The sequence below is a fragment of the Nycticebus coucang genome, chromosome 7 (genome assembly GCF_027406575.1).
Source record: "Nycticebus coucang isolate mNycCou1 chromosome 7, mNycCou1.pri, whole genome shotgun sequence".
Classification (NCBI taxonomy): Eukaryota; Metazoa; Chordata; class Mammalia; order Primates; family Lorisidae; genus Nycticebus; species Nycticebus coucang.
In genome coordinates this window covers 17,620,625-17,643,845 of record NC_069786.1, presented here as the reverse complement: position 1 = coordinate 17,643,845, position 23,221 = coordinate 17,620,625, and the positions used below count along the sequence as shown (strand labels likewise).

The 23,221-nt window shown below is 46.3% G+C and overlaps 1 protein-coding gene and 1 pseudogene across 2 annotated transcripts; both read left to right on the top strand.

The window, feature by feature from the left end:
- Positions 1-13,087, top strand: part of LOC128589676 (transformer-2 protein homolog alpha-like) — a 28,474-nt pseudogene extending 15,387 nt beyond the window's left edge.
- A 264-nt stretch (positions 13,088-13,351) lies between these two features.
- Positions 13,352-22,303, top strand: TMEM177 (transmembrane protein 177). 2 transcript variants are annotated; one of them, XM_053597660.1, is made up of 2 exons: positions 13,352-13,392; positions 15,084-22,303. In XM_053597660.1, exon 2 carries the CDS (start codon positions 15,106-15,108, stop codon positions 16,039-16,041), a length of 936 nt encoding a protein of 311 aa, XP_053453635.1. In that variant the 5' UTR covers positions 13,352-13,392; positions 15,084-15,105; the 3' UTR covers positions 16,042-22,303. The 2 variants fall into 2 exon arrangements, with proteins under 2 accessions (XP_053453635.1, XP_053453636.1); XM_053597661.1 differs by lacking the exon at positions 13,352-13,392 and adding an exon at positions 13,417-13,495.
- The last annotated feature ends 918 nt before the right edge of the window (positions 22,304-23,221 follow it).

The following is a 23,221-nucleotide window of genomic DNA, read 5'->3' as shown; positions in this document are numbered from 1 at the left end:
GGAATTAACTAGCTCTGCGAGGGGCTTTCTCTCCAGGATTAGCAAGGCCCCCCAGATGTCAAAACATCATAAAATATAGAAAATAAAAAACAGGAGTGACTTCCAATCCTATGTCAGAAGACATCTGACAAGGTTTTTTTTTTTTCCTTTTGTTCACCCACTCCCCTGGTAAAAAGTGCAGCCGCACCTTTCTTACAGGGGAAATCTCATCACTTAGCTTGTGAACAAGGTGAGGAACAGAAATTCAAGAAAGTGGGAAAAGGGTGGCATCTGTGGCTCAGTGAGTAGGGCGTCGGCCCCATATACCGAGGGTGGCGGGTTCAAACCCGGCCCTGGCCAAACTGCAACAAAAAAATAGGAGGGCATTGTGGTGGGTGTCTGTAGTCCCAAGTACTCAGGAGGTTGAGGCAAGAGAATCGCCTAAGCCCAAGAGCTGGAGGTTGCTGTGAGCTATGACGCCATAGCACTCTACTGAGGGTGATAAAGTGAGACGCTGTTTCCCCCCATACCCCCCCAAAAAGTGGGAAAGACCACTGGCTCTGACGCTGAGGAGAGGCTAAATGGGAAGGTGCATAATGAAAAATAAAAAAAAAATTCAATATAGGGTTGCATGGTTTGCAGCAGCAGAAAAGAAGGGTGGAAGGAGAGAAAACATTTTCTACTGTGAGACATGCAAGAGGAAGCCTGCACTTCATTCTGGAGATTGCTTCAAGAAGTATCACTCTCAAAAAAATCATAAGCAAAAATAAGCAAAAACACTTCAATTTTTTTGAGACAGAGTCTCACTTTGTCGTCCTCAGTAGTGTCGTGGCGTCACAGCTTGGCTATTTTTTTAGAGACAGGGGTCTCACTCTTGCACAGGCTGGTCTCCAACCTGTGAGCTCAGGCAATCCACCCACCTCGGTATCCCAGAGTGTTAGGATTACGGGCGTCACCAACGCACTAGCCAAGACTTGAATTATGTAACCTAAAATACATTTTTAAAAATCATCAGGTGAGTTCCTTTTTGTTTTTCTCTTTTAAAACTGTAGGATAATTATAAGTAATACACCAACCTCTTTCCAGCCCCAAATAAATAAGAGCTGGGGGCTATGCTGGTGGTAAGAGACACTAAGAAATCAGCTTCCAGTGGTGTAGCAGGAAAACTCGGCCCAGCCCTTGGAATAGGGGCAAGAAGTAACCTAGGTAACCAATGACCAATAGAAAGACACAGTCAATGACCAATAGAAAAGGGCAATCCTGCCTCAGATACAGAGAAGCCAATGAAAGACTTGCAACCAATTTCAAACAGATACTGCTGCGGACCTTTGGGTCTCCCGCTCTCTCACCTTTTCTCCTTCATGAAAGGAACCCACTTCCAACTGTTTTTGGAAGCGCTCTAAACTTCTCTTTATTCTTCCTAAATAAAGTCTCTTCATTACCCTGAAACTTGTATAGGTTACTTTTGCTTTCTATCCACACTGCCTGTGCGCTCCAGTTTTATTTTCGGTTTCCACTCAACTTTTGGTTACCGCTGTGCCTGCGTTGAACTTTCTAGCTCGGCTGAGTAACCAAAACAGGTCAACTGTATTCCGGGAACAGGGACGCCCAACCCCCATCAGGTGACAGAAAAATTGGATTGGAAAGGGTTAATACACCTCCTCAACTCTTTGTCTTCTCTGCTCCCTTGACCTTGACATCATCAGTACTGCCGTCACCTCTGGAAGGTCTATTTCAAAATTTCCACCCTCTAATCACCACCTCCTCCTCCTCCTGCTTGGCTTTCTTGTTGACCCCATTTCAACAATTCATATGTTCCACTGGACCAATGATCTTGCCACTTCTTCCTTCAGTGTAGGGCACTATCCTCCTGGCTAGCTTAGAGTTCATGGTCCATCACTTATGTACAAACACTCTCACGAGCCTTGTCCCTTTCTTTCTACTTTGTACTTGACTGGCAAACCCCAGCTCTAATTAAACCCAACTGTCTCTCCCCAGCCCTGCAACCTGAGCACCTGAACATTGTTGGAGAAAATACTGACTAGAGGGGCAGCGCCTGTGGCTCAAAGGAATAGGGCGCCAGCCCCTTATGCCGCAGATGGCAGGTTCAAACCCAGCCCCGGCCAAAAAAGAAAAGAAAATACTAACTAGAGACAGAAGGCACCTGGTTAAAGAGACTATAGAGCAGGCGTCTTCAAACTGCGGCCCGCGGGCCACACGAAGCGATGTGAATTGTATTTGTTCCTGTTTTGTTTTTTACTTCAAGTGTGCAGTGTGCATAGGAATTTGTTCATAGTTTTTTTTTTAAACTATAGTCCCGTGCTCCAACGGTCTGAGGGACAGTGAATTGGCCCCCCGTTTAAAAAGTTTGAGGATGCCTGCGAGAGTTGGGAGAGAATTATAGCCTGTTGGAAAAGAAAGTTAGGAAAAGCCCTGAAGCAAAACAAGAAATTTTGCTTGGGTGTGACCTAATTAACCAAGTATGCGCTGTTCCTGAAAAATGTAATGTCTAGCCGGTGACACCTGACCTCTAGCCGGTGAGTGATTCCCCTCCACAAAAAACAATGAGAAGGAGTCCTGTCACAGAACAACGCACACCATGGTTGCCACAAAAATCATGAGGCTAATAGATGTCATACATCACTAGTAAAATAACCATTGATAATCATTGGTACAGCTCAAGTGGAAGGCACAGCCACATACACCAGAGCTGGCAGGTTCGAATCCAGCTGGGGCCTGCCAAACAACAATGACAGCTACAACCAAAAAGTGGCCGGCGCCTGTCGTCCCAGCTACTTGGGAGGCCAAGGCAAGAGAATTGCTTCAGCCCAGGAGTTGGAGGTTGCTGTGAGTTGTGACGCCACAGCACTCTACCCAGGGCAACAGCTTGAGGCTCTGTCTCAAAAAAAAAAAAAAAAAAACCCAAAATCAAATAATAATAATCATTGGTACAGAGTAAAGAAAATTGGATTTATGTGACAACTGAGGTAATCCACAACCAACGAAATCAGGACAGCACGCCTGGAGGCTTAAGGGGACCCAGTGGGAATTCCAGACAAACATAGGAGGGATTAGAATGAAATACTTACATTTGTGCACTGCCTTTGTGTGGTTTCTCCTCTCACTTGCAAGAGTGACTCTTTTCCACCCTCTGTAAAAGCTTATGTTGCTTTCCTTTACTCTTCTTCTTCACTTTAAATAAAAACTTTGTTCTATTCTGCTCCATTGGAGTCCCAGCTATTTCATTTTCCACTCGCAGTTTCTTGCTCTCTCTTTGACTCCGAGGAACTTGCTAGCTCTGCTGGGTGAACCAAACCACGTCCACTGAACAGCTCACAGGTGAACTCTCACCTCTGACAAATGCCACGACCATATTAACTCGTCTCGTCTTGAGTTTTTGACTCAGATCTCAAATGGGCAATCAATGCTATATAAAAGTCATTCCATTTTCCTAATGGAAAGGTCTTTCTCCCTCTTTTAACAGAAAACTCTACATCTTTTCTGCTTTCTGCTAAACCTCCCCACTACATTCTCAGCTGATGCTGTTACTCCATATATCGGTAAGAAAGAAAAGAGGCCATGGATAAGGACAAGTGCACCTTCCCAGCATGAATTCACCAGCCTGGCTGGGCCCCTTGTTTGTGAGCCCCTCCTTTCACTGCCACCCAGGTTCCCCTCCCCGCTCACCTACCTAAGGAATGCCTTCCCACAGCAGTCCCTCTGTCTGGCATCATCTCTCAAGGAGATCATCATCATAAACACACCTTACAAAAGAAAACTAAGCCCTTCTTGGACCCCATGTGCAACTGGAGTCACCACCCCATGTCTGCTCCCCTCACAGCCAGAAGAGTTTCCCATATTCCTCACCTCCCATTCTCCCTTCAACCAAACACTCCTGCTCTCTTCTCCATTAAACAGCTCTTAGCTAGGTCACCATTGCCATCAGAATAAAGTGCAGGGACTTCTCTGAAGCTGACAGGTGTCCAGTCCTGCCCTCTTGCCCTCCTCCCCCACTTCTCCTTCCCCTCCTGGGGCCCCCTCTGGTGCAGCCACACTGGACTTTCTGCTGCCCAGAACTCCATCTCATCCCTGCCCTTGAGCCTTGGACCTAATACAGAAGCCCACTTCAGTCCATTCTTCTTCCCCTCATTCAGATCTCAGCCTAGACACGCCCTCTTCAGAGAAGCCTTCCCTAACCATCGTAAGCATCCCCTACCTACCTTTAAAAAACCCAGTTAAGGCTATTGGTTCCTTAACAGCTTTATCCCTGCCAGAATTATCTCATTTTCTTAGGCCTGTAGGTTCTAAATAAATACAAATATGAAATAAACAAATAAGCAAACCCTTACTAAAAGCTTTACCTAACCCCCAAATAGAAGAAAGGAGGGGTTGGACCCCAGCTCTCAGGGCCAGGGCCTGTCAGTCCAGCCGCTGAGATGCCTGGCTGGCAGTCCAGGAGCACCTTCCCAGGCACAGCTGTGGGCCTGGTTCACAGCTCCCCAGCAGGTGCTGTCTGTTAGGTGTCGAAAGGTAGAAAGGTACCACAAAGAACCAGGCTGAGTAGAATAGCAGAGATGTATTAAGAGCATCTGCAAGCAGATAGGCTGACACCGAAGATGGAAAATGGTGACGGCACAGTTAGGGTAAGGGGCCTCCTTTAAAACAATTCAGGGTGTGGTACATTCATGTGCACAGCTCAGGAGGTGGCCGGCTTGCTAAGACACAGATTAAAAGTCATCTGCTGGAGGTCCTGAAGGTGGCAGGGTTATGTGCTGTGAATCTTCCACAATGTGGAAGAAAGTCTAACAGAACCAGAAGAGCAAGGAGAGCTCTTTTCTTTGCTTAATCAATGTCCAGACCCAAAGAAAGACTAACAAGTTGCATTTACTTAAGAATGGTTAGGTGTTGTGTATTGGCATAAGAGAGGGACCTCTCACGACTCTGCACGAGGAGGGAGCATTGACCTGAGTGGAAATGGTGGGAAATTGAGAAATACAAAGCCATGAAAGACAAGAGGCGCCAGTTAGGATGATGCCGGGAGGGCTGACGCAGCTGATGACTGTAGCCAGCCCCTGAACCATGGAAACAGCTTTATTTATACAGTATCTTAACAAGATCACATAAATCTTAACACATGGGGTAGAGATCAACCTTAAAGAGAAAAAACTGTGTGCTTGTCAACAACAAAGTATGCATGGGCTATGTGACTTCTGACAGGTGAAAATAATGTTAAGGGAGGGAAAGTGGTGGGGGTCGCTCACTGAGCATTTCCCAGGCTGTGGAGGCCCTGCCGGCCACAGTCCACTCGCATAGAGAAGAGAAAAACTAACAAGTTCTATTCTTTATTTAATGATTATTTAAACCCCTCTGAGATAGAGACTTAATGAGTGTTTATGACCTCCTGGAGGTAGAGAAAGACTAACAGGGTCACAGCGGCCTGGCACCAGGAGCAGGCCCCAACCCTGGGCCACCCCGGCTCAGGCCAGCCCCTCTCGGACCTGGAGTAGGACATTCCTGAGAAAAAGGAGAATCCCAGTGGGGGAGGAAGGAAGAGGAGCAGGCACAAGAGACCTGTCACAGCCATTCCTGAACCTTGTCAAAGAGCAGCGACAAAGCACTACCTCTGAGTAGCCTCTCAGACAGACAGCCACCTGCTGGCACAGCTGGACTTCAGCAGCACTCTGACCTCACCCAAGGGGGTTATAAGGAGGTTTGGGGATTGTATAAGCCACAGCTCTGAGAGCAGTCTCCTGAGCCCACAGTCCCTATGGGGCCTTGCCTGTCTCCATGTTGCCTGAATTTCTTTCTGCAGTGCATCCTTGGTGATGGAATCAAATGTAGTGACCTGCCCAAATAGAACCGACCCACCCAGGAAGAAATTAATGCATAGAATGTCCCATCCAGGAAAAGGGGAATATGCCAACCCCTACCCTTCCAACCCTTTAAAATCCCATCCACCTTAACCCCTGTGCTGACTGCCTTCTCCAGCTCAGCTCGCCCACACCCAGGTGGAGTAAAGGCCAACGTTGCCCACATAGAACCTGAACTCCATTTCCTTTTGTTTCATGTTTTGGTATTTTGGGGGGCCAGGCTGGGTTTGAACCCGCCACCTCCGGTGTATGGGGCAGGTGCCCTTCATTTCATATTTTGGAATAATCTTTTATTTTCAGTCTTTGACCTCTCATGTGCTCTCAGAAATTTGAAGAATGAACACATGGACCACAAGGATCAGTGACAAGACAGAATTTATTAGACAGAAAAAGGAATACAAAGGGAATGAAGGACAACACAGTCTCTGGCAGTGGAAGGGGGAGACCAATGCGATTTCCCACGTGAGTCTTTTGTCCAGGGGTTCATATACCACTACCATTTGCAAACAGGGAGGTCTTGGTGATACCGGACAAAGCGGGCCTGGCCACCTGTCACCACCAAACTTTGTCAGAAGGCCAGCAATTCTGGAGATTAGTGAGAGTAGTCTCTCAATTCTGTTCTGCCCTATTTTAATTTTAATAACTTTTATAATGAAATATAAGGAAACCAACCTAGAAAGTTTTAACTTTATCTGCTAGGAAGTAACATCCAAGTAGTCTCTATTTTAACAAGGTAAAATGTGTAAACAACAGAAAGGTGATTTTACTTAAAGTATTTAAGAACATCATCACAAAAAACAGTGGCTTGCATTTTCCCACGTGCATACTCAAACTTTGGTTTTAATAAACCTGCATTGATTGAGCTCTTTGCTGTCACTTGTTTTCGGTTGTCAAGATAAAATTCATGCAACGTAAAGTTTACCGTTTTAGCCATTTCAAAGTGTAAAATTTATTTACAATGTCATGTTAGAGGTTGGGAGTCCCAGTTCCCTGACTCCAGTTGACCTGGTTCAATTATTCAGCAGAACTAGAAAGTTCAACCAAGGCACGTGAATCCTTTTCCTCTCAGTTTGAAATTGTTTGTAACTCTTTCATTGGCTTCCCTGTGCCTTCAGGCATTATTGCGCTTTTCTATGGGTCATTAATTATTATCCTTTTTTGTTGGTCATTGGTTACCCAGGTTGGCTCATACCTACATTCTTTTCCCCTTTTTGGCAAGAGTTGCCGAGTAGTGAATGTTCCCATGAGCCCTCCAGAATTCCTTGTTCACCAGGAATTGTTCACCAGCCTTTCCTCCCATTCCCCTGGAAGCCCCCTTCTTTTTGTCCCTTCTCAGTTATACAATCATCACTAATCTCTAACACTCAGACATTTCATCACTACAAAAAAGAGCCTTAGTTCTGTTAGCAACCTCTCCCCATTACTCCTCCCCATGTCCCTTAGCAACCTCTAATCTGCTTTCTGCCTCAATCAATTTGCCTGTTCTGGACGTTTTATATAAATGGAATTATGCAATCTTTGTCCTTTTGTGTCTGGCTTCTTTCACTTAGGATAATGTTTTCAAGCTTAATTATGTGACAGCATGTATTAGTACTTGATTCGTTTTTATAGCTGAGTAATGTGAAATGCAATCTTAAGCCCCCCAACTGACTGAATAGATCCCTGCTAAGCCAAGGATACTCCAGAAAAATACCCTATAACTCAGGTGCCTGCCATGAGAAGGAAGGTCAGCTATGCCTCAGCATTCCCCTCTCCCTTCTTGAAGGTATTCTTTATAACTCATTAACAGGCCTAAGGCTATGCAGGACAAAGCTTGAACCGTTGGGTTTCAAGGCAATTGCTTGCATCCTATAATGTCAGGGTTTTTGGTAGCTGTCTGCATGCAGGGGAAACTAAGCCCTGATCTTTAGCATAAGACTCACTCTGCGTGAGAGACCTGGAGAATCATGAGAATGACATGTGAGTTGTGTACGTGCAGGGGATCAGACTGGCCTCCATGGGAGCATGTATATGTGAAGTGTGGCAATATCAGGCCTAATGGTCATGGAAAGATTCTCTAGATTGCAGAGGTCTCCTCTTGCTGGAGGCAGAAGTTGTGCTCAAGGTCTGTGGTTTTGCAAAAACAAAGGTGGAGGCCTTCTATCTGATCTTCTCCACGTCCTTCCCAGTCAGTGCTAATGTTGGGCAAGCAGATTTTGTCTACTTCTTTCCATTTTATGATAATAAATGCGGACCTGAGGTCTACTCAAGACAGCTCCTGCTAGAGTTCCTCAGTCCCCCGACACAGACTTGTGTCAAGCCTCTTCATTCCTTGCACCAAGCCCCCCTCACCTGGTGGCCCCATACCCCTTCATCTGCATCCCCTGTTCTTAGGGTGCTCTTGGCCAAAGAATGACTAGACACCCCTAAATTAAGGCAAGGATAAAACAAAATTTATTGAGGAAAAGAAAGATAGGTTTGCAGAGTAAGAAGATTTACAGAGCAAGATACATTAGCCATAGATAGTGTATGGGCCCCCATTGTCATGACAAAAGGGCAAAGAGGTATGGGTTACAGCCGGTGGTTCTGTTTTACACTGTCTGGATCAGGTCTACGTCCTGGTTCAGAGATCACCTTGGAACCAGATTCTTATTTCACATGTGGACCTCCCATGAGCCTCTCTAAAAGCCTATGTTAATGACAAGATAATTAGCATCAAGGCTGTTCTAAGTCACCTTCAAGACTCTAGTGTACCTATAGGTCTCTGCCTGTGGGCTAGAGGGTCCTTTACATCCTTTTAGCGGTTGACATGCTAAATTCTGATTGGTAGATTGGTAGGACACTCCCTCTTCCCCACATGTGAGCAATCACTTGGGACAGAATTAAGGTGGACCCTACTGAGATGGGGACCTAAGGACACTGGCCTTGTTCTTTTCCAGGAGAGCCAGATTTCTAGCTATCTACATAACAGAAACACAACTGCAGGCCCTCAATTTACTTAACAGATCACTTGAGTCTGGGTATATGTCCAGTATGTGTCTGGTGGCTTGTGTCTGATTAGCAGACTTCCCTATCTTTGCTGATGGAAAAGAAGCCAAACTCTGTAAAATAATTTAAAGAGATTTATTCTGACTCAAGTTTGAGGACCCTGGCCAGGAGCTATACTCAAGAAGTCTCAAGCAAGTGGACTGCTATGTTTTAAGTTAAAATAAGGAAGTCTGTTAAACAGCGAAAGCCACCAGATATATATAAAGACTCTAGTGATCTGTTAAGAACACTGGTGACTTGTAGGTGTGATTTGAGCTTTGTTTTGTATAGACATAGGTCTGTTAATGAATTACAAAGAATATTTCCAAGAAGGAGACCTCTCCTCTCATGGCCAGCAACTCAGCTTTAGAGTATTTCTGGCATCCCCTTGACCAAGAGGGGGGCCAATTCAGTCACCTGGGGTCCTTAAGATTTTATTTTAGTTCACATCTTATCTTAAAACATTCCAAGTGTTGGGTGACACCTGTGGCTCAAAGGAGTAGGGCACTGGCCCCAATATATGGGACGAGGGTGGCAGGTTCAAACCTGGCCCTGGCCAAAAACTGCAAAAAAAAAAATTCCAAGTGTTTAAACAAAGCTTCATTTCTTTAACCAAGTACAAATCAAAGAATCTTTAAACCCACCTATAACCTGTAAGCCCCCAACTTCCGGATCTCCTGCTTTGGGGGGCCAAACCAATATACACCTTCCATGCATCGATTTATCTTTTATGTGTAATTCCCATCTCCCTGAAATGTATAAAACCAAACTGTAACCCAACCATGGAGAGTCCACTCACTGAAGGCATCTCAGCGTGACTCTCAGCCATAGTCCTCAAACTTGGCTCAGAATAAACCTCTTTAAATTATTTTTAAATGGCTTCTCTTCCCATTGGCAGTAATATTTGATATTGTGTGAAATATGTATGCCTTGCCATAATTTGTTTACTCATTTATCAGCCAGTGGACATTTGGGTTGTTTCTAACCTTTTGTGTATTATGAATAGTGTTTCCATGCATACTGATGTACAAATATTTGTACCTGTTTTCAGTTCTTTGGAGTATATTCCCAAGGAGTAAAATTTCTGGACCATATCGTAATTCTAAGTTAAATTATTATTATTGTTATTATTTTTAAAGATGGGACTCTCTGTGTTGTTTAGGCTGGCCTCAAACTCTTGGGCTCATGTAATCCTCCCTCAATTTCCAATGAAGCTAGGACTCCAGACTCAGGTACCTGCACACAGCTTAAATTTAACTTTTTGAGGAATTGCCAAACTCTTTTCTATAGTGGCCATACCATGCACATTTCCTTCAGCCATGTAGGAGGGTTCCAGTTTCTCCTCCTTGTCAACATTTATTATTTTCTATTTTTTAGTATAGCAATGTTAGTGGCTGTGAAGTAGTATATCTTTGTAGTTTAGATTTGTATTTCCCCAGTGACCAAAATTGTGAGCACATTTTAATGGACATTTTAGCTATTTGTGTATCTTTTCTGGAAAATGTCTACTCAAATCATTTGCCCATTTTTAATTGGGCTGTTTTTTGTTGTGAGGTCCTAAAGAGTTTTTATGTACTCTGGATACTATGTCCTTATCAAATCCATCATTTGCAAATATTTTCTCCAATTCTGTGGACTTTCTGTTTCTTGACACTGCTGTTTGATTCACAAAAGTTTTCCCTTTTCTTTTATGAAGTCCAACCAGCCAGCTGACTTTCAAAAACTTTTGAAAAGTGCCATACACCCTATAGTTCAACAATATATACAGCCTGTCACTAACCAATGCTATTTCTATAAACCAATACGAATTCCTGATGAACAACTTTTGTAATCACTCCTGTCCTGATTCCTATTTGTCTTTAAAAACTTGAGCCTCTGGCTGGTGCAGTGGCTCACATCTGTAATCTTAGCACTCCAGGAGGTCAAAGTGGGAGAGCCGGTGGATTGCTTAAGCTGGGATGTTCCAGACTAGCCTGAGCAAGAGAGACACATACTCCCTCCCCACTAGCACCCCCATACTTCCTCCCCTCAAATCCCCCGTTCCCCAACACCCCTCCCTCCACCATCACTACTAAAAATAGAAAAATTAGCCAAGCATCTTGGTGTGTGCCAGTGGTCCCAGCTGCTTGGGAGGTTAAGGGAGGAGGATTGCTTGAGCCCATGAGTTTGAGGTTGCTGTGAGGTATGATGACTCCACTCTACCCAGGGCGACTGAGGGAGACTCTTATATTTAAGTTTAAAAAACAAAACAAACAATAACAACAACAACAACAAAAAAAAAAAAACCTTGAGCCTCTCTTGCTCTCCAGAGCATTCCTCACAGCAATTCTGAAGTCTGTCTCAGGCTGAAGTCCTCAACCTTTGCACTTAAATAAACTCTCTTTAAACTAGATTTTGATCTTTTTGATTATTTTAGCTTGACAGGTGTCTTTTTTGGTTATTTGATCCAGGATCCCAGCAAAAGGCACATATTGCATTTAACTGCTATGTCTCTTGAATCTCTTTTATTTTATGAGACTCCTTCCGCTCCCTTCCCTTTTTTTTTTTATGTCATTGATATGTTGGATACCATGTCTTTTGCCTTGCAGAATGCCCCACATTCTGGATTTGGTTGAGATCTCACTGTACCATTTACATACAAACAACTGAGCTGCCAAAGTTGGGGATCTCAGAAATGGAGTAAACCTTAAAAATAATAGCTAATACCTAGGTGGCACAATCTGGGCCATACATACACGATGTCATTTTGTCCCCCACAACAACCCTGGGGGTAGGTAGTATTATAATCCCCAATACACTAAACTCAGAGAGGTTAATTTGCTCAAGGCACACAGCTAGTAAGGGGTGGAGCCAGAATTTAATCCAACCGGTCAGGTGCTAGCTACTGTATTCTTCTCTGTTTCAAGATTTCCATCTAGTCATAGAAACCCTTTATTCCAAGGAGCTTTTCAATGCTGAGATTGAGGGAAAGACTCTAGGTCAGATTTTCCTTTTCAGAGGCAAGTGATTTGAAGTGCTTCCCTCCCCTTAGTTATACAAATAAGTGTCCAGGCAGCTATTTTCCTAGGAGTAACAGGGCCTTTTGAGACACATATTATCTTCACTTTAGAGATGAGGAAACTGAGGTCCAGGGAGGTGACATCCTTTACCCAGGTCTCTCTGCCTCCTAAGCAAGGACTCTTTCCCTGGGCTGCAGTCTTTCTAAGCACTCATTCTGGACTGAGGGACTGACTAAGGTCTAAAGGACAACCACACAGAGTCCAGGTTCTCCCCTAGAGTCAGCAGGGTTTCTCTCTGCCTCACCAGCCCATGACTCCACAAGGAATGGCTGAGCCAAGCCTGAGGCAGGGAATGGTGATCCCAAGGTGCCCCTACAGGAAGCTCAGGGACAAAGGGAATTTACTGGGAGTCAGGTGTGGTCTGGCTGGTCAGCCCCTGACTGACTCACTGCCTGTGGTCCTTCTGTGATAGGGAGCCCTGCAGAGAGGGCTACACTGGTGATTTCCTGGAGGCACCTGTGGTACACAACCTACTAACCTTCTAAAGTCCAACCCCAACACCCACATACTTCCAGGTCACTTTATATCCTCACCTTTCCTTCATCCTCGCCTTTCCACTCAAGAAATAAGGCCTCTTTACCCCTTCCCTTGGAGCTGATTAATGGAGAAGAAAGCCCAAACAGAGCCCAGACCCGCTGGGAGATTGGCAAGACCCACTGGAGACAATCTGAACTCAGGCAGGAGCAGTAATGGGAAAATACACAGAGATGGAGGTCCTATCCTGTTGTGGTGCATACTAGCTGGGCACTGTGCTCAAGCTCCATGTCTTCAGTTACCTCATCTGTAAAATTAGGATAATCTACTTCAGGAGGCTGCTTGCTTTAACTGTAAAGGACCACAGAGTAAATATGTTAGGCTTTCTGGGCCAGACCAGACTTATGGTAGAGCTAGATTTGGTACACAGGCCAGCAGATCTTTGATCTACTTCACTGAGCTGTTGGGAAGAACTGACATGTGACTCTGCTCTGTGGACTGTACAGTGTGGAGCACTTGGGAGGAGTCTGAGGGACAGTGGATGTAATTACAAACACAAGCTCTGGGCCACCACTCCCCAGGGGCCCTTCCAAACAGGAAAGGAGGCGCGCCTTGCAGGTCCACGTGCCTGGGCTCCGACAGGGCTTTGCCGTGGGCCTCCCTGTGACCCACGCGGGCCGCGGGACCACTGAGAATTAAACAAGATGATCAACAGCGACTTTCAGGTGCACCCAGCACCAGCCAGGGCTGTTCATCTCTTCTCTGGGCCGTCGCGGTCACAGACCCCACCCTACATGCATAGGTTAGGGGAGGAGTCTCCGCCACCAGCCTGAGCAGCCCGCAGCGTCCTCCATTTCTTATCGGCCCCGCCCCGCGCGCGCGATGGGCGCTTTGATCCCGCCCCGCCCCCTAAGGTCTCCGCCCACTGAGCCTGGACCGGCATGCTTTGCGGCCGTTCGCAACACGCACGTGTCGCGGCGTCCTGGGCGGTGGCGGCGTAGGAGGTGAGCGTGCGGGGCCTGGCGGACGAAAGCGCGGGCCCACCGGGCTGGACCGCTTTCTGACTTCCCGCGCGTTCAGACTGCGGAGTAACCTAGGGAGCCTGGGGTAGGAGGTTGCCGGGGACTCCTGTTACCCAGCCCCCTGCGTGCTGCTCGGCACCGCCTCCGAGGCCCACCCCAGAGCGTGGTCTGGGTGCTGGTGCTGGCGCTTTAGGACGTTGGCCCGGCAGGACCGATGCTTACTTTCCTATCCTCAGTTTATGCGTTTTGGGGAAAAAAGCCCAAAGAATATGATTCTTACAGGAGTTCTTGATTTAATACACCAACCAGTACCCTGTTTTGTTTGCAGCAACTTTGTTGCTAAGTAAAACATTGCTAAGTAGTCACAGGGATACGGAAAGCGTCAAAGTTAAATAATTGTGAATGTTTGCTGACATCGTTACAGATGAAAAGATAGGTTGCTTGGGATATTTTAAAATATACCAGTGGAAAAAATTAGCCTGGCATGGTGGCTCATTCCTGGAGTCCCAGCTACTTGGGAGCTTGAGGCGGGAAGATTGCTTGACCCCCAGGAGTTTGAGGTTGCTACAAGCTAGGCTGATGCCATAGTCACCAGGCAACAGAGTGACACTCTTGTCTCAAAAAACAACAACAAAAAAACGAGTGGGGTGTGGGTGGGAAAAGTAATGAAACACAATAAGGTATGAGTTGGTATGATTGAAGTTGATGTACTATTTTGTCTGCTTTTGTATATATTTGTAATTTAGCATAACATATTTTCTAAAGTGAAGTTTGCCGTGAATACCTACCAGCCTGAATTCGAATACTGTGCTTGTTATGGTCTCCTAGGGCTATCATAACAAAGCACCACAGACTGGGTGGCCTAACTGGCAAAAATTTATTTTCTCCCTGTTCTGGAGGCTAGAAGTCCAAGACCAAGGTGTTTCTTCTGAGCCTTCCCTTCTTAGCTTGTAAATGTTTGTCTTCTCCTTGGATCCCAAATGATCTGTGTTTGTATCCTAATTCTGCTTATAAAGACACCAGTGAGATTGGATTAGAACAATGTTTTTCAACCTTTTTTAACCTCACAGCACGCTTAAACCTTTAGTTAAATTTACATGGCACATTTAAATTATGTTGATCAAAAATAGAGAATTAAAAAAAATGTGCTTAGTGGGCTTTGAACTTCTTTTGAAAATAATTCATGATCTTTAAACAGTTTTGTGCACAGTGGTTGAAAAATCACTGGATTAAGGAGTAGGCTTTACCTCTTTAAAGACTGTCTCCAAATACAGTCACAGTCTGGGGTCCTAAGGTTAGGACTTAAATACAAGAATTTGGGGTCCACAATTCAGCTCATGACACTGCCAACTTTACTAGCACATGGTTTTGGCCAGTTTATTTAACCTGCCTGTGCTTCAGTTTTCATTGCATTAAACCTTGGGCAATAGTAGTAATTAGGTCATGGATTGTGAGGATTCAGTTGTTGGATAATAAATGTAAAGCTTTCAAACTGTATGTAGTGTATAGTAAGTACTTTATGAGTTGAATATGTGGTAGGATCTGTGCACAAGGAATTCTCTTAACCATTGTGCTGATGGTTTCCATTAAAAAGGATGTGGCCCTTGGAGGATGTTCAGACTGCAGGCAGGCCTGGGGAACTGTTGGCTAACTTCTCTTTTTCCTTGGCCCAGGTTGTCAGCTGTGGCAGCACTCATGGCTGGTCCCGTGTGGCGTGCTGCAGCATTTGTGCAAAGACACAGAAAAAGCCTCTTGGTAGGTTCCTGCACAGGCCTATTTGGGGTTCAGATTTCATACTACCTCTTCCCAGATCCCATGATCCAATGGCTGTACCAATACTGGCCTTATGGCCAGCCAGCGCCACTCTCTCCAAAGCTGCAACACCTCTTCCAGGAGGTGCTACAGGACATAGGCGTGCCCTCGAGCCATCGCTATAAGCCCTTCACCACCTTCACCTTCCAGCCTGTAGTTGCAGGCTTCCCAAGACTTCCTGCTGGGGCTGTGGTGGGCATCCCTGCCAGCTTCCTAGGGGGCCTAGTGACCAACACTGATCATCTTGTAGTTGTACACGGGCAGAGAGTAAACTGGCAGAGCCCAGCAGGTGCCCGGCTGAGAGATGCGCTGACCCTGTCCCATGATGCCCAGAAGTTTGCTTTGGCCAGGGAGGTGGTATACCTGGAAAGCAGTGCAGCTGCCTTGCAGGCCCTGCTGGCCCCAGCTTGCCTGGCAGGGACCTGGGCACTGGGCGTGGGTGCCAAGCATGCCTTGGGTCTCTATGGAGGCCCTATGAGTTTACGGGCTGCCTTCAACTTGGTGGCAGCAGTGGTAGGCTTTGTGGTCTATGCCTTCTCCATGGACTCTCTCACTCATTTCCTGGAAGCATGGCAGGACCGTCGTACAGCCTCCCTCTCTGCAGCCTACGCCCAGGGCGGAGTAGAGTTCTATGAGAAGATTCTGTCAGGCAACCTGGCCCTGCGCAGTCTTTTGGGCAGGGAAGGGGAGAAGCTGTATGCACCCAGTGGGAACGTCATCCCCAGACACTGGTTCCGGATCAAACATTTACCCTACACCACCCGCCGGGACTCTGTGCTGCAGATGTGGAGGCTGACACTGAACCCAGGTCGCTCCTGATACGCTCACCATGAGGACAGCTCCAGCTTGTGCAAGCACCATGCTGCCATTGACTCTGAGGGACTCTCTTGGTGCCTCTGCACCCACAACCCAAGGTCAGAAAAATCACAGACTTGAGAATTAAGTACCCCAGATTCTACTTGACGAATTCACCACACATTAGCTCATTGACTTTGGACAAGTCTCTTAATGAATCTGAGCCTTGGTTTCCTGAACTGTAAAGTGAGAAGATGATATAAACTACCTCCAAGGATTGTAGGGTTAGGTGAAATCAAGAATTTGAGGGCCAGGCAGAGAGGGCTGCCATGAATAAATAGGATGTTCCTCCTTCTTGGCCTTTGATTGCCACTGGGCCGTGGGAGTCAGGCTACACCTTGCTACCAGAGGTTCTTTCAGTATGTGAACACTTTTCATGCAGCAGAGAACCACCCCTCAATTGCCTGATGGACCAATCCCAATTTTCCTCCCCTGTGGTAAAGGTTAAAAGGTTTAAGAGAGCACTATGAGAAGTTAATGGCCTGAGAGGCTAGTTTAAGGTGAGGCCTCTGCCAGGCATGGTGGCCCATACCTCTAATCCTAGCACTCTGGGAGGCAGAGTTGGGAGGATCACTTGAGGTCAAGAGTTTGAGACCACCTTGAGCAAAGCAAGACTCCCATCTCTAATAAAACTAGAAAAATTAACCGAGTGTTGTGGCAGGTACCTGTAGTCTCAGGTACTGGGGTGAGGGAGCTGAGGCAGGAGGATCTCTTGAACCCTGGACCTTGAGGTTACTGTGAGCTAGGCTGAAACCATTGCGCTCTAGCCTGGGCAACAGAGCAAGGACTCTGTCTTAAAAAAAAGAGGTGAGGCCATAAAGGCGTTGTGTCATTTGAGGTCTAGCAAATGTAGATGCCACTCAGCAGAAACTAACACTGGGTGGAGGGGCATCAGGAGCCGCGTGGACCTGAGGGGCAGGGAAGTATTTCCAGAATCTGTAAAGAAAACTTGTGGTTTGGCAGAGTTGGCTCGAGTTTTGCCTGAAGGTAGGGGAAGGCACACACCACTGCAAAACAGTCCTGCAGGGAGGGAGCCTCCTGGCACAGCCTTAGAGTGATCAGCCTCCCTGGGCATTTGACATGGCCAGGACTTGGAAAGCAGAGGTGGTGAGGTGGGGGTGGGCTTGGCTCTTAGGGGGCAGTGGAGGTGAGCAGTGTACTGGGCCTGGTATTCCCCTGGAGACCCATGGGAGGCTTGTTTCCCTTGAGCTCTCTGGTGGTAGTGAGTGATGCTTGGCCAGGGAGCCAGGCAAGCTGAGCTTCATGGGCATCTTTTCATTGCAGATTTTTTTCTCTGGGAGAGTTGAAGAATTCAGGCCTGGCACCAGTGTAACTCAGGGCAAAGGGATTAGGCCACATACAGGGAAGGGTGCTCAATGGTGGCAGGCAGCTCCTGGCAGGAGACCTAGAGAGGAAAGCAAACTAGGGAAGGGACCACAGGATGCAACGGGTGGCACGCCTTCCTGCTGGGTTGCTCACCGTGGGCTAGAGCTCAGTTGTGTATGCCAGCCTGTGGATCCCCACCATGGACAGGCTGGTTCCTGAGAGTGGCTGATTCTCTTCTCTTGGAGGTCTCTGCTGCCTAGATAGTTTTGGGGATGTGCTTGATGAGAATTACAGGTGTGGGGATGAGGTAGTGACTGCATGGGCTCTAAGAAATACTACTTCAAGGGCTCCTTGGGTATTCACCCAGCTGCTATACGTCAGGGGCCGCAAGACCATGTGAGCTCCTCTCATTCCTGAGCAGCAGGGCGTGGGGCCTGAATTTGATGGGCTACACCTTCTCACCCCCCCCCCCCTTTATCTTCTCAGTACTGCAAGGAGCTGAGGTGGTGGCACAAGGCATTCCTGTTGGGCTGCTCCAGTGTAGTGGTGTGTCTCTCTACTTCAAGTCACAGACTTTGTCTCTGCTAATGGGCTGTTACATACCACCACCCCCAACCATGTGTGTGCACACCTGCAGGAAGCCTCTCCTCATTGCACTGTTCTGTGCAAAGCCTGACTCAGGCATCTCAGATCCTCCCTCTGAGACCCCTCTTGACAGCTTGGCCTGTAGACCAGCAGCCTTTCTGGGGCCCTGCTGTGGCCCAGCAGTCCCTCTACCTCAAGAGTTTGAGACCACCTTGAGCAAAGCAAGACTCCCATCTCCATTTTCTATAAAAATAGAAAAATTATTAGCCACTGTGGCTGATCAGCACCCAGCTATGGTGCTTTCCCTTGCAGTGGCTCTTAGCTCAGTCCCCCTTTCTTCCTCTCCCCTGGGCTTCCTGGCTCTTCTCACAGCTCTTGGAAGTGTAGGTCTGATTGGGCGGCTTTCTTCCTGCTTAAAACCCTTTAGGGACATCGCCTTGCTTTCTGGCTAAAGCTCCCATCTTCCACCCATGTGGTATCCCACTTCCTCCAGCTCTGCAGATCCTAGCCTTAACTACTCTCCCTTCCTTCCGCACGTAGGCCTTGTGTTTGCTGTGTCCTTGTTCTGTGATGCTGTCTTCTGACCTGCCCTATACTGAGTTATTTAGTGCTCCTGCTGCAGGAATACCCAGGGACCTAATTCCTTCAGCATTGTTCCACCTGGGGCCCCTCCTCTATCCCTTGTCAGATCCCAGTTTATGACCTGTCATGTACCCTAGACCTCTTCCTAGCCCTCCTAACTGGTTAAGTCACAGTGGAGTTAAAGGTTTAGCATCTTCTCTGCTGTAAAGTATCTACAGTGTCAGGATTATGTGTCTTGTTTACAGCTCTGGACCGAGGCTCTCCATGGTATTTTTTAATAAATGAACAGGGCTCTAATCTACATCACATACAGACAGCCCCAGCTCCCTAAAATCTCAAATTACAGTAAGGCTGGCTAGATGCCCTGGATGAAGCCATTGTGAAGTATGTCTGACCCTGTCCTGTCTTAACTTGCCAAAGTCAGGGATCATCCCAAATCTGATTGCCTTCAGTGGGGAAATCAGGACTCTCTGGGTCACTTCCTGTAGGGCACAGATTACTGCACAGGGTGCCAGGGACTTGCAAGGCTTTAGGAGGGCTTTGTGACATCTTGTGCCCCTACACACAGATTGGGGGCTTGATACCAGAAAGGTTAAAAAACGTGCTCAAGGGTGGCGCCTGTGGCTCAGTGAGTAGGGTGTTTGGGTTCAAACCCAGACCCCGCCAAACTGCAACAAAAAAATAGCCGGGCGTTCTGGCGGGCGCCTGTAGTTCCAGCTGCTTGGAAGGCTGAGGCAGGAGAATCACTTAAGCCCAAGAGTTGAGAGTTAGAGGTTGCTGTGAGCCATGTGACATCATGGCATTCTACCCGAGGGCGGTACAGTGACACTCTGTCTCTACAAAAAAACATGTTCAAGGGCTGTGCAGGTGAGCCAGGTGGCAGGAAGTTACTATGTAAATGTCACCCTGCGTCTTTCCTTTTCAGATGCCCACTGTGTGCCACAATCATCAGCTCTCTGTCCTGAATCCCTAGAGAACATTTTTCTACTGGCTTAGGTCCTGCTTCCCCTCATCCTGAGTTTGTGGTTCTCTGGGTAAAAATGTACAACAATGCCCAGCATCCCAGAATAATCATGCACAGACCCAGACCAGGCTGACCTACAGAGAGCTATAGCAACACTGAAAGACCACCCCTTCACGCTGCACGTATGCGCATGCACATCCAGACACAGGATACAGGGAAGGGAGTCCCAGAGTCATGGCTCCAGCGTGCACATCCCTGACTCTGTCTTCACCCTTGGCCACCATGCAGGACCCCACTTGGAGCTAGACACACACGTGGAACCTGATCCCCATGTGTGCATAGGTCACAGACTGAGTTCCAGATGGATGTGCAGGTCCCCACCCAGAGGGCCTACCACCTACCAGGTGCCTTTATTATGCACCTGACTCTACACTGCGCTCTTAGAGACATTTTTTCACTTATCCCCAATTGGGGCATGTAGTTGGTGATAGTTCAATTTTATAGGCAAGGAAAAGAGCACAGAAAAGTGAAGAAATTTGCCCTAAATCATAAAGCTTTATAAGTGGCAGTATAAGGATTTTAAGCTGGCAGTCTGGCTCCATATACCATTCACAAAATACTAAATTTATACTGGCCCGTTTACCCTAAAGTTTCATACTATACCATGAATTCTACAGGCCTTCTCATGCTGCTTTAGAGGTAACGTTTCAGGCTCGTTTCATTAGGAAGAAATGGTCACTGAGCGGAAATTCCAAGGAGACCCTTCCAGCTTACTGAAGAGGAGGGGACACCTAGCCTATCTAGTGCTGAAGTGGGAATGGGGCAGAGGGCAGGGTGTCACGAAGCTCTAAGAGGCACTAATGAGGACAAAGGGGCCTTAGGAGGCAGGGAGTAGGGGGGCAGCCAGCCATGGCTTCAAATCTTGGCACTACCATTCTGGCAGAGTGACCTCAAATATGTGATTTCATACTTCTGGTCCTGAGTTTCCTATCTATGAAGTGGGGATATTTGTATGTATTTTGTAGGATTGTTTTGACGAAGAAAGAGAAAGTTTGCAAAATATGGAGCCTGGTGAGGGTATATAGTGGACTTTAAAGGAAGATTGATGTCCTAAATTTTAGTGCTTTTAAATGGCATAAATTGTTCATTTGGCACTCAAATGCCAGTATTTGCTTAGGACTGGAACTATCCCAGAGAATTCACTGGTGCCCTAATACAGCTTTATTTTAAAGCCTTTCAAAGCTCCAATTGGGGCAGTTTTCCAGGTTAATATCAGTTGGCATCTTTACGAAATGACTTAATACTTTATGGCAACTGAGAACAGAGGACCCAGGATGGCTTTAGGGGAGATGCTGGGCATTGAAGTGGGAGATGGTCTTTTACACTTTCTATACTAGTAATTTTTAAATGCTAAAATATTGTGTTGATAAAGTTGTGGTAATACTGGTAAAACATGCTCTTGGTGGTATCTTTGGTGGGCAACCTCTAAGATGGCCCGCAGTAATCCCTGGTCCTTGTGTTCTTGGTTTTGGGTAATAATCCACTTCACTTGCTCCTCTCGGTTCTGAGCACTAGAATACAGCAACATTGAGGGGAAGTCAGTTCTGTGATTAAGTTACAAAAGACGTTGACTTCATCTTAGTGGACTGTTGTCTTCTCTTCTTGGTTTTACATGTCTTATCTTGAAACATGTTGCCTTGTCGAAGAGGCCCACTTGGCAAGGAACTAAGAGTAGCCTCTGACCAACAAGTAGTTAAGAGCTGAGGCCCTGTGTCCAACAGGCTATGAGCAACTGAATTCTGCCAACACCTCTGTGAGCTTGAAAGAGAATCTTTCCTGGGTCAAGCTTTCTGAGGTCCTAGCCTCAGCCAACACCTTGATTGCAGACTATCAGCTAAACCATGCCTAGATTCCAGACCCACAGAAACAGTGAGGCAATAAATGTATGTTGTAGTAAGCCACCAGGTATTGTAACTTGTTAGGTAGCAGTAGATAACTAATATTTAATTGACATAATGTTTTTAGCAAGCAGTTGACAAAACTTGATCTAATCACAAAGCTACCTTTTGATTAACTTCAAATCTAGATTTTTCCTATGGCTATAATCCAACAGAAATACTTTATGCCCAAAGAGGTACATAAGAACATGAGGTATAAATTTAAGAAATACTAATTTGAATTAAGGAAATGTTGAATAGCAGTGACTTAAGAAATTGTGGTACATCCACTTGTTGAATATTGTTGAGCCATAAAAAAATCATTATGAAGATTATGGTAGAAGCATGAGGAAATATTAGTTATAAATGTCAAATTTTTAAAAATTATATGAGATACTGTCTGCATGGGGAAGGCAATAATGTAAATGTGATAAGACTTGGGAGGGAATTCATAAAACTGAAAGTAATTCTGTTAAATGATGGAATTCTGAATGACCATCCAAGCCATAAGGATTTATCACTATATACCTTTACAGTCATGCATTATTTAACAATGGGGATATGTTCTGAGAAATGTGATGTTAGATGATTTTGTCGTTGTATGAACATCCTAGAGCGTCCTTACACAAACCTAGATAGTACAGCCCACTACACACCTAGGCTATGTGGTATAGCCTATTGCTCCTAAGCTACAAACCTGCACTGCATGTGCCGTACTGAATACTGTAGACAACAATAACACAAAGTAAGTATTTGTGTATCTAAACATAGAAAAGACCCAGTAAAAATACACTATTACAGTCTCATGGGACCACCATCATATATGTGGCTACTCATTGACCAAATGTCGTTATGCAGCATAAGACTATATACGTGTGTGTGTGTGTAAAGGCCTACACAGAGGGCCTCTGGACCTCCATCCTCTGCTGGCATCAAGGTGACAGATTCTGGCATCCCTGCTTCTGGCCCTGCATTCTTGGGGCATGGCCAACCTTTCATCTGTTGATTACTGTGGTGACCATGAAAATGCACCACTCAGATCTGCTGTAGGAGCAGACTTGACAGATAGCCCCAGCTACTGTTTCTCTCGACCCACCAGGTGCCAAAGCCTCCAAGGGCTGCTTTCAGCCAGGGACAGAGCATGACCACAGTACTGCTGCAGGTGAATTATGAGATTCCTCCAGTGGGTGACTGTGCCCTGGGCAAGCCATTGTTAGAACTACACTGAATTGTGAGGTCTTTCCTTCCCCTTTTCTCCACAGTGTAAGACTGTACCCTAGTGTGAAGAATCTCCCCACCTTTTCCTGCCCCCTTCTTTGTCTTTCACAGGCATTTCCCCCAATACAGCTCTTACTCATACAACCCTGTCTGGGGGTCTGGTTCTCAGATGACTCCCTCAGTCAGGGGCAGTGTGTGGTCTTGGGGACACATCCCTCCTCTCAAGGAGCTCAGAGTCCTGCAAATACACCAGCAGTGACAACATGTGTGAAGGCAGATGAGGGAGCAGTGGGGGAAGGCCCCTAACTCAGTCCAAGATGGGAAGCAGTCAGGAAGAACTTCCCAGTAGAGGTGACCTTGTTGCTGAAACCCCCAAGAGGTGAGTTGAAGGAAGTCAATAATGACAGTACACATCAAATACTTAATATAACTTAAATACCAAACACTGGACATACATTCATGCAATTTCTAAAATCCTGTTATCTTCACGTTAAAGATGGAGAGGCCATGGCACAGGAAAGTTGAATGGCTT

Coding starts and splice junctions, on each gene's coding strand:
- TMEM177 (XM_053597660.1), top strand. CDS start 15,106: ATGGCTGGTCCCGTGTGGCGTGCTGCAGCATTTGTGCAAAGACACAGA.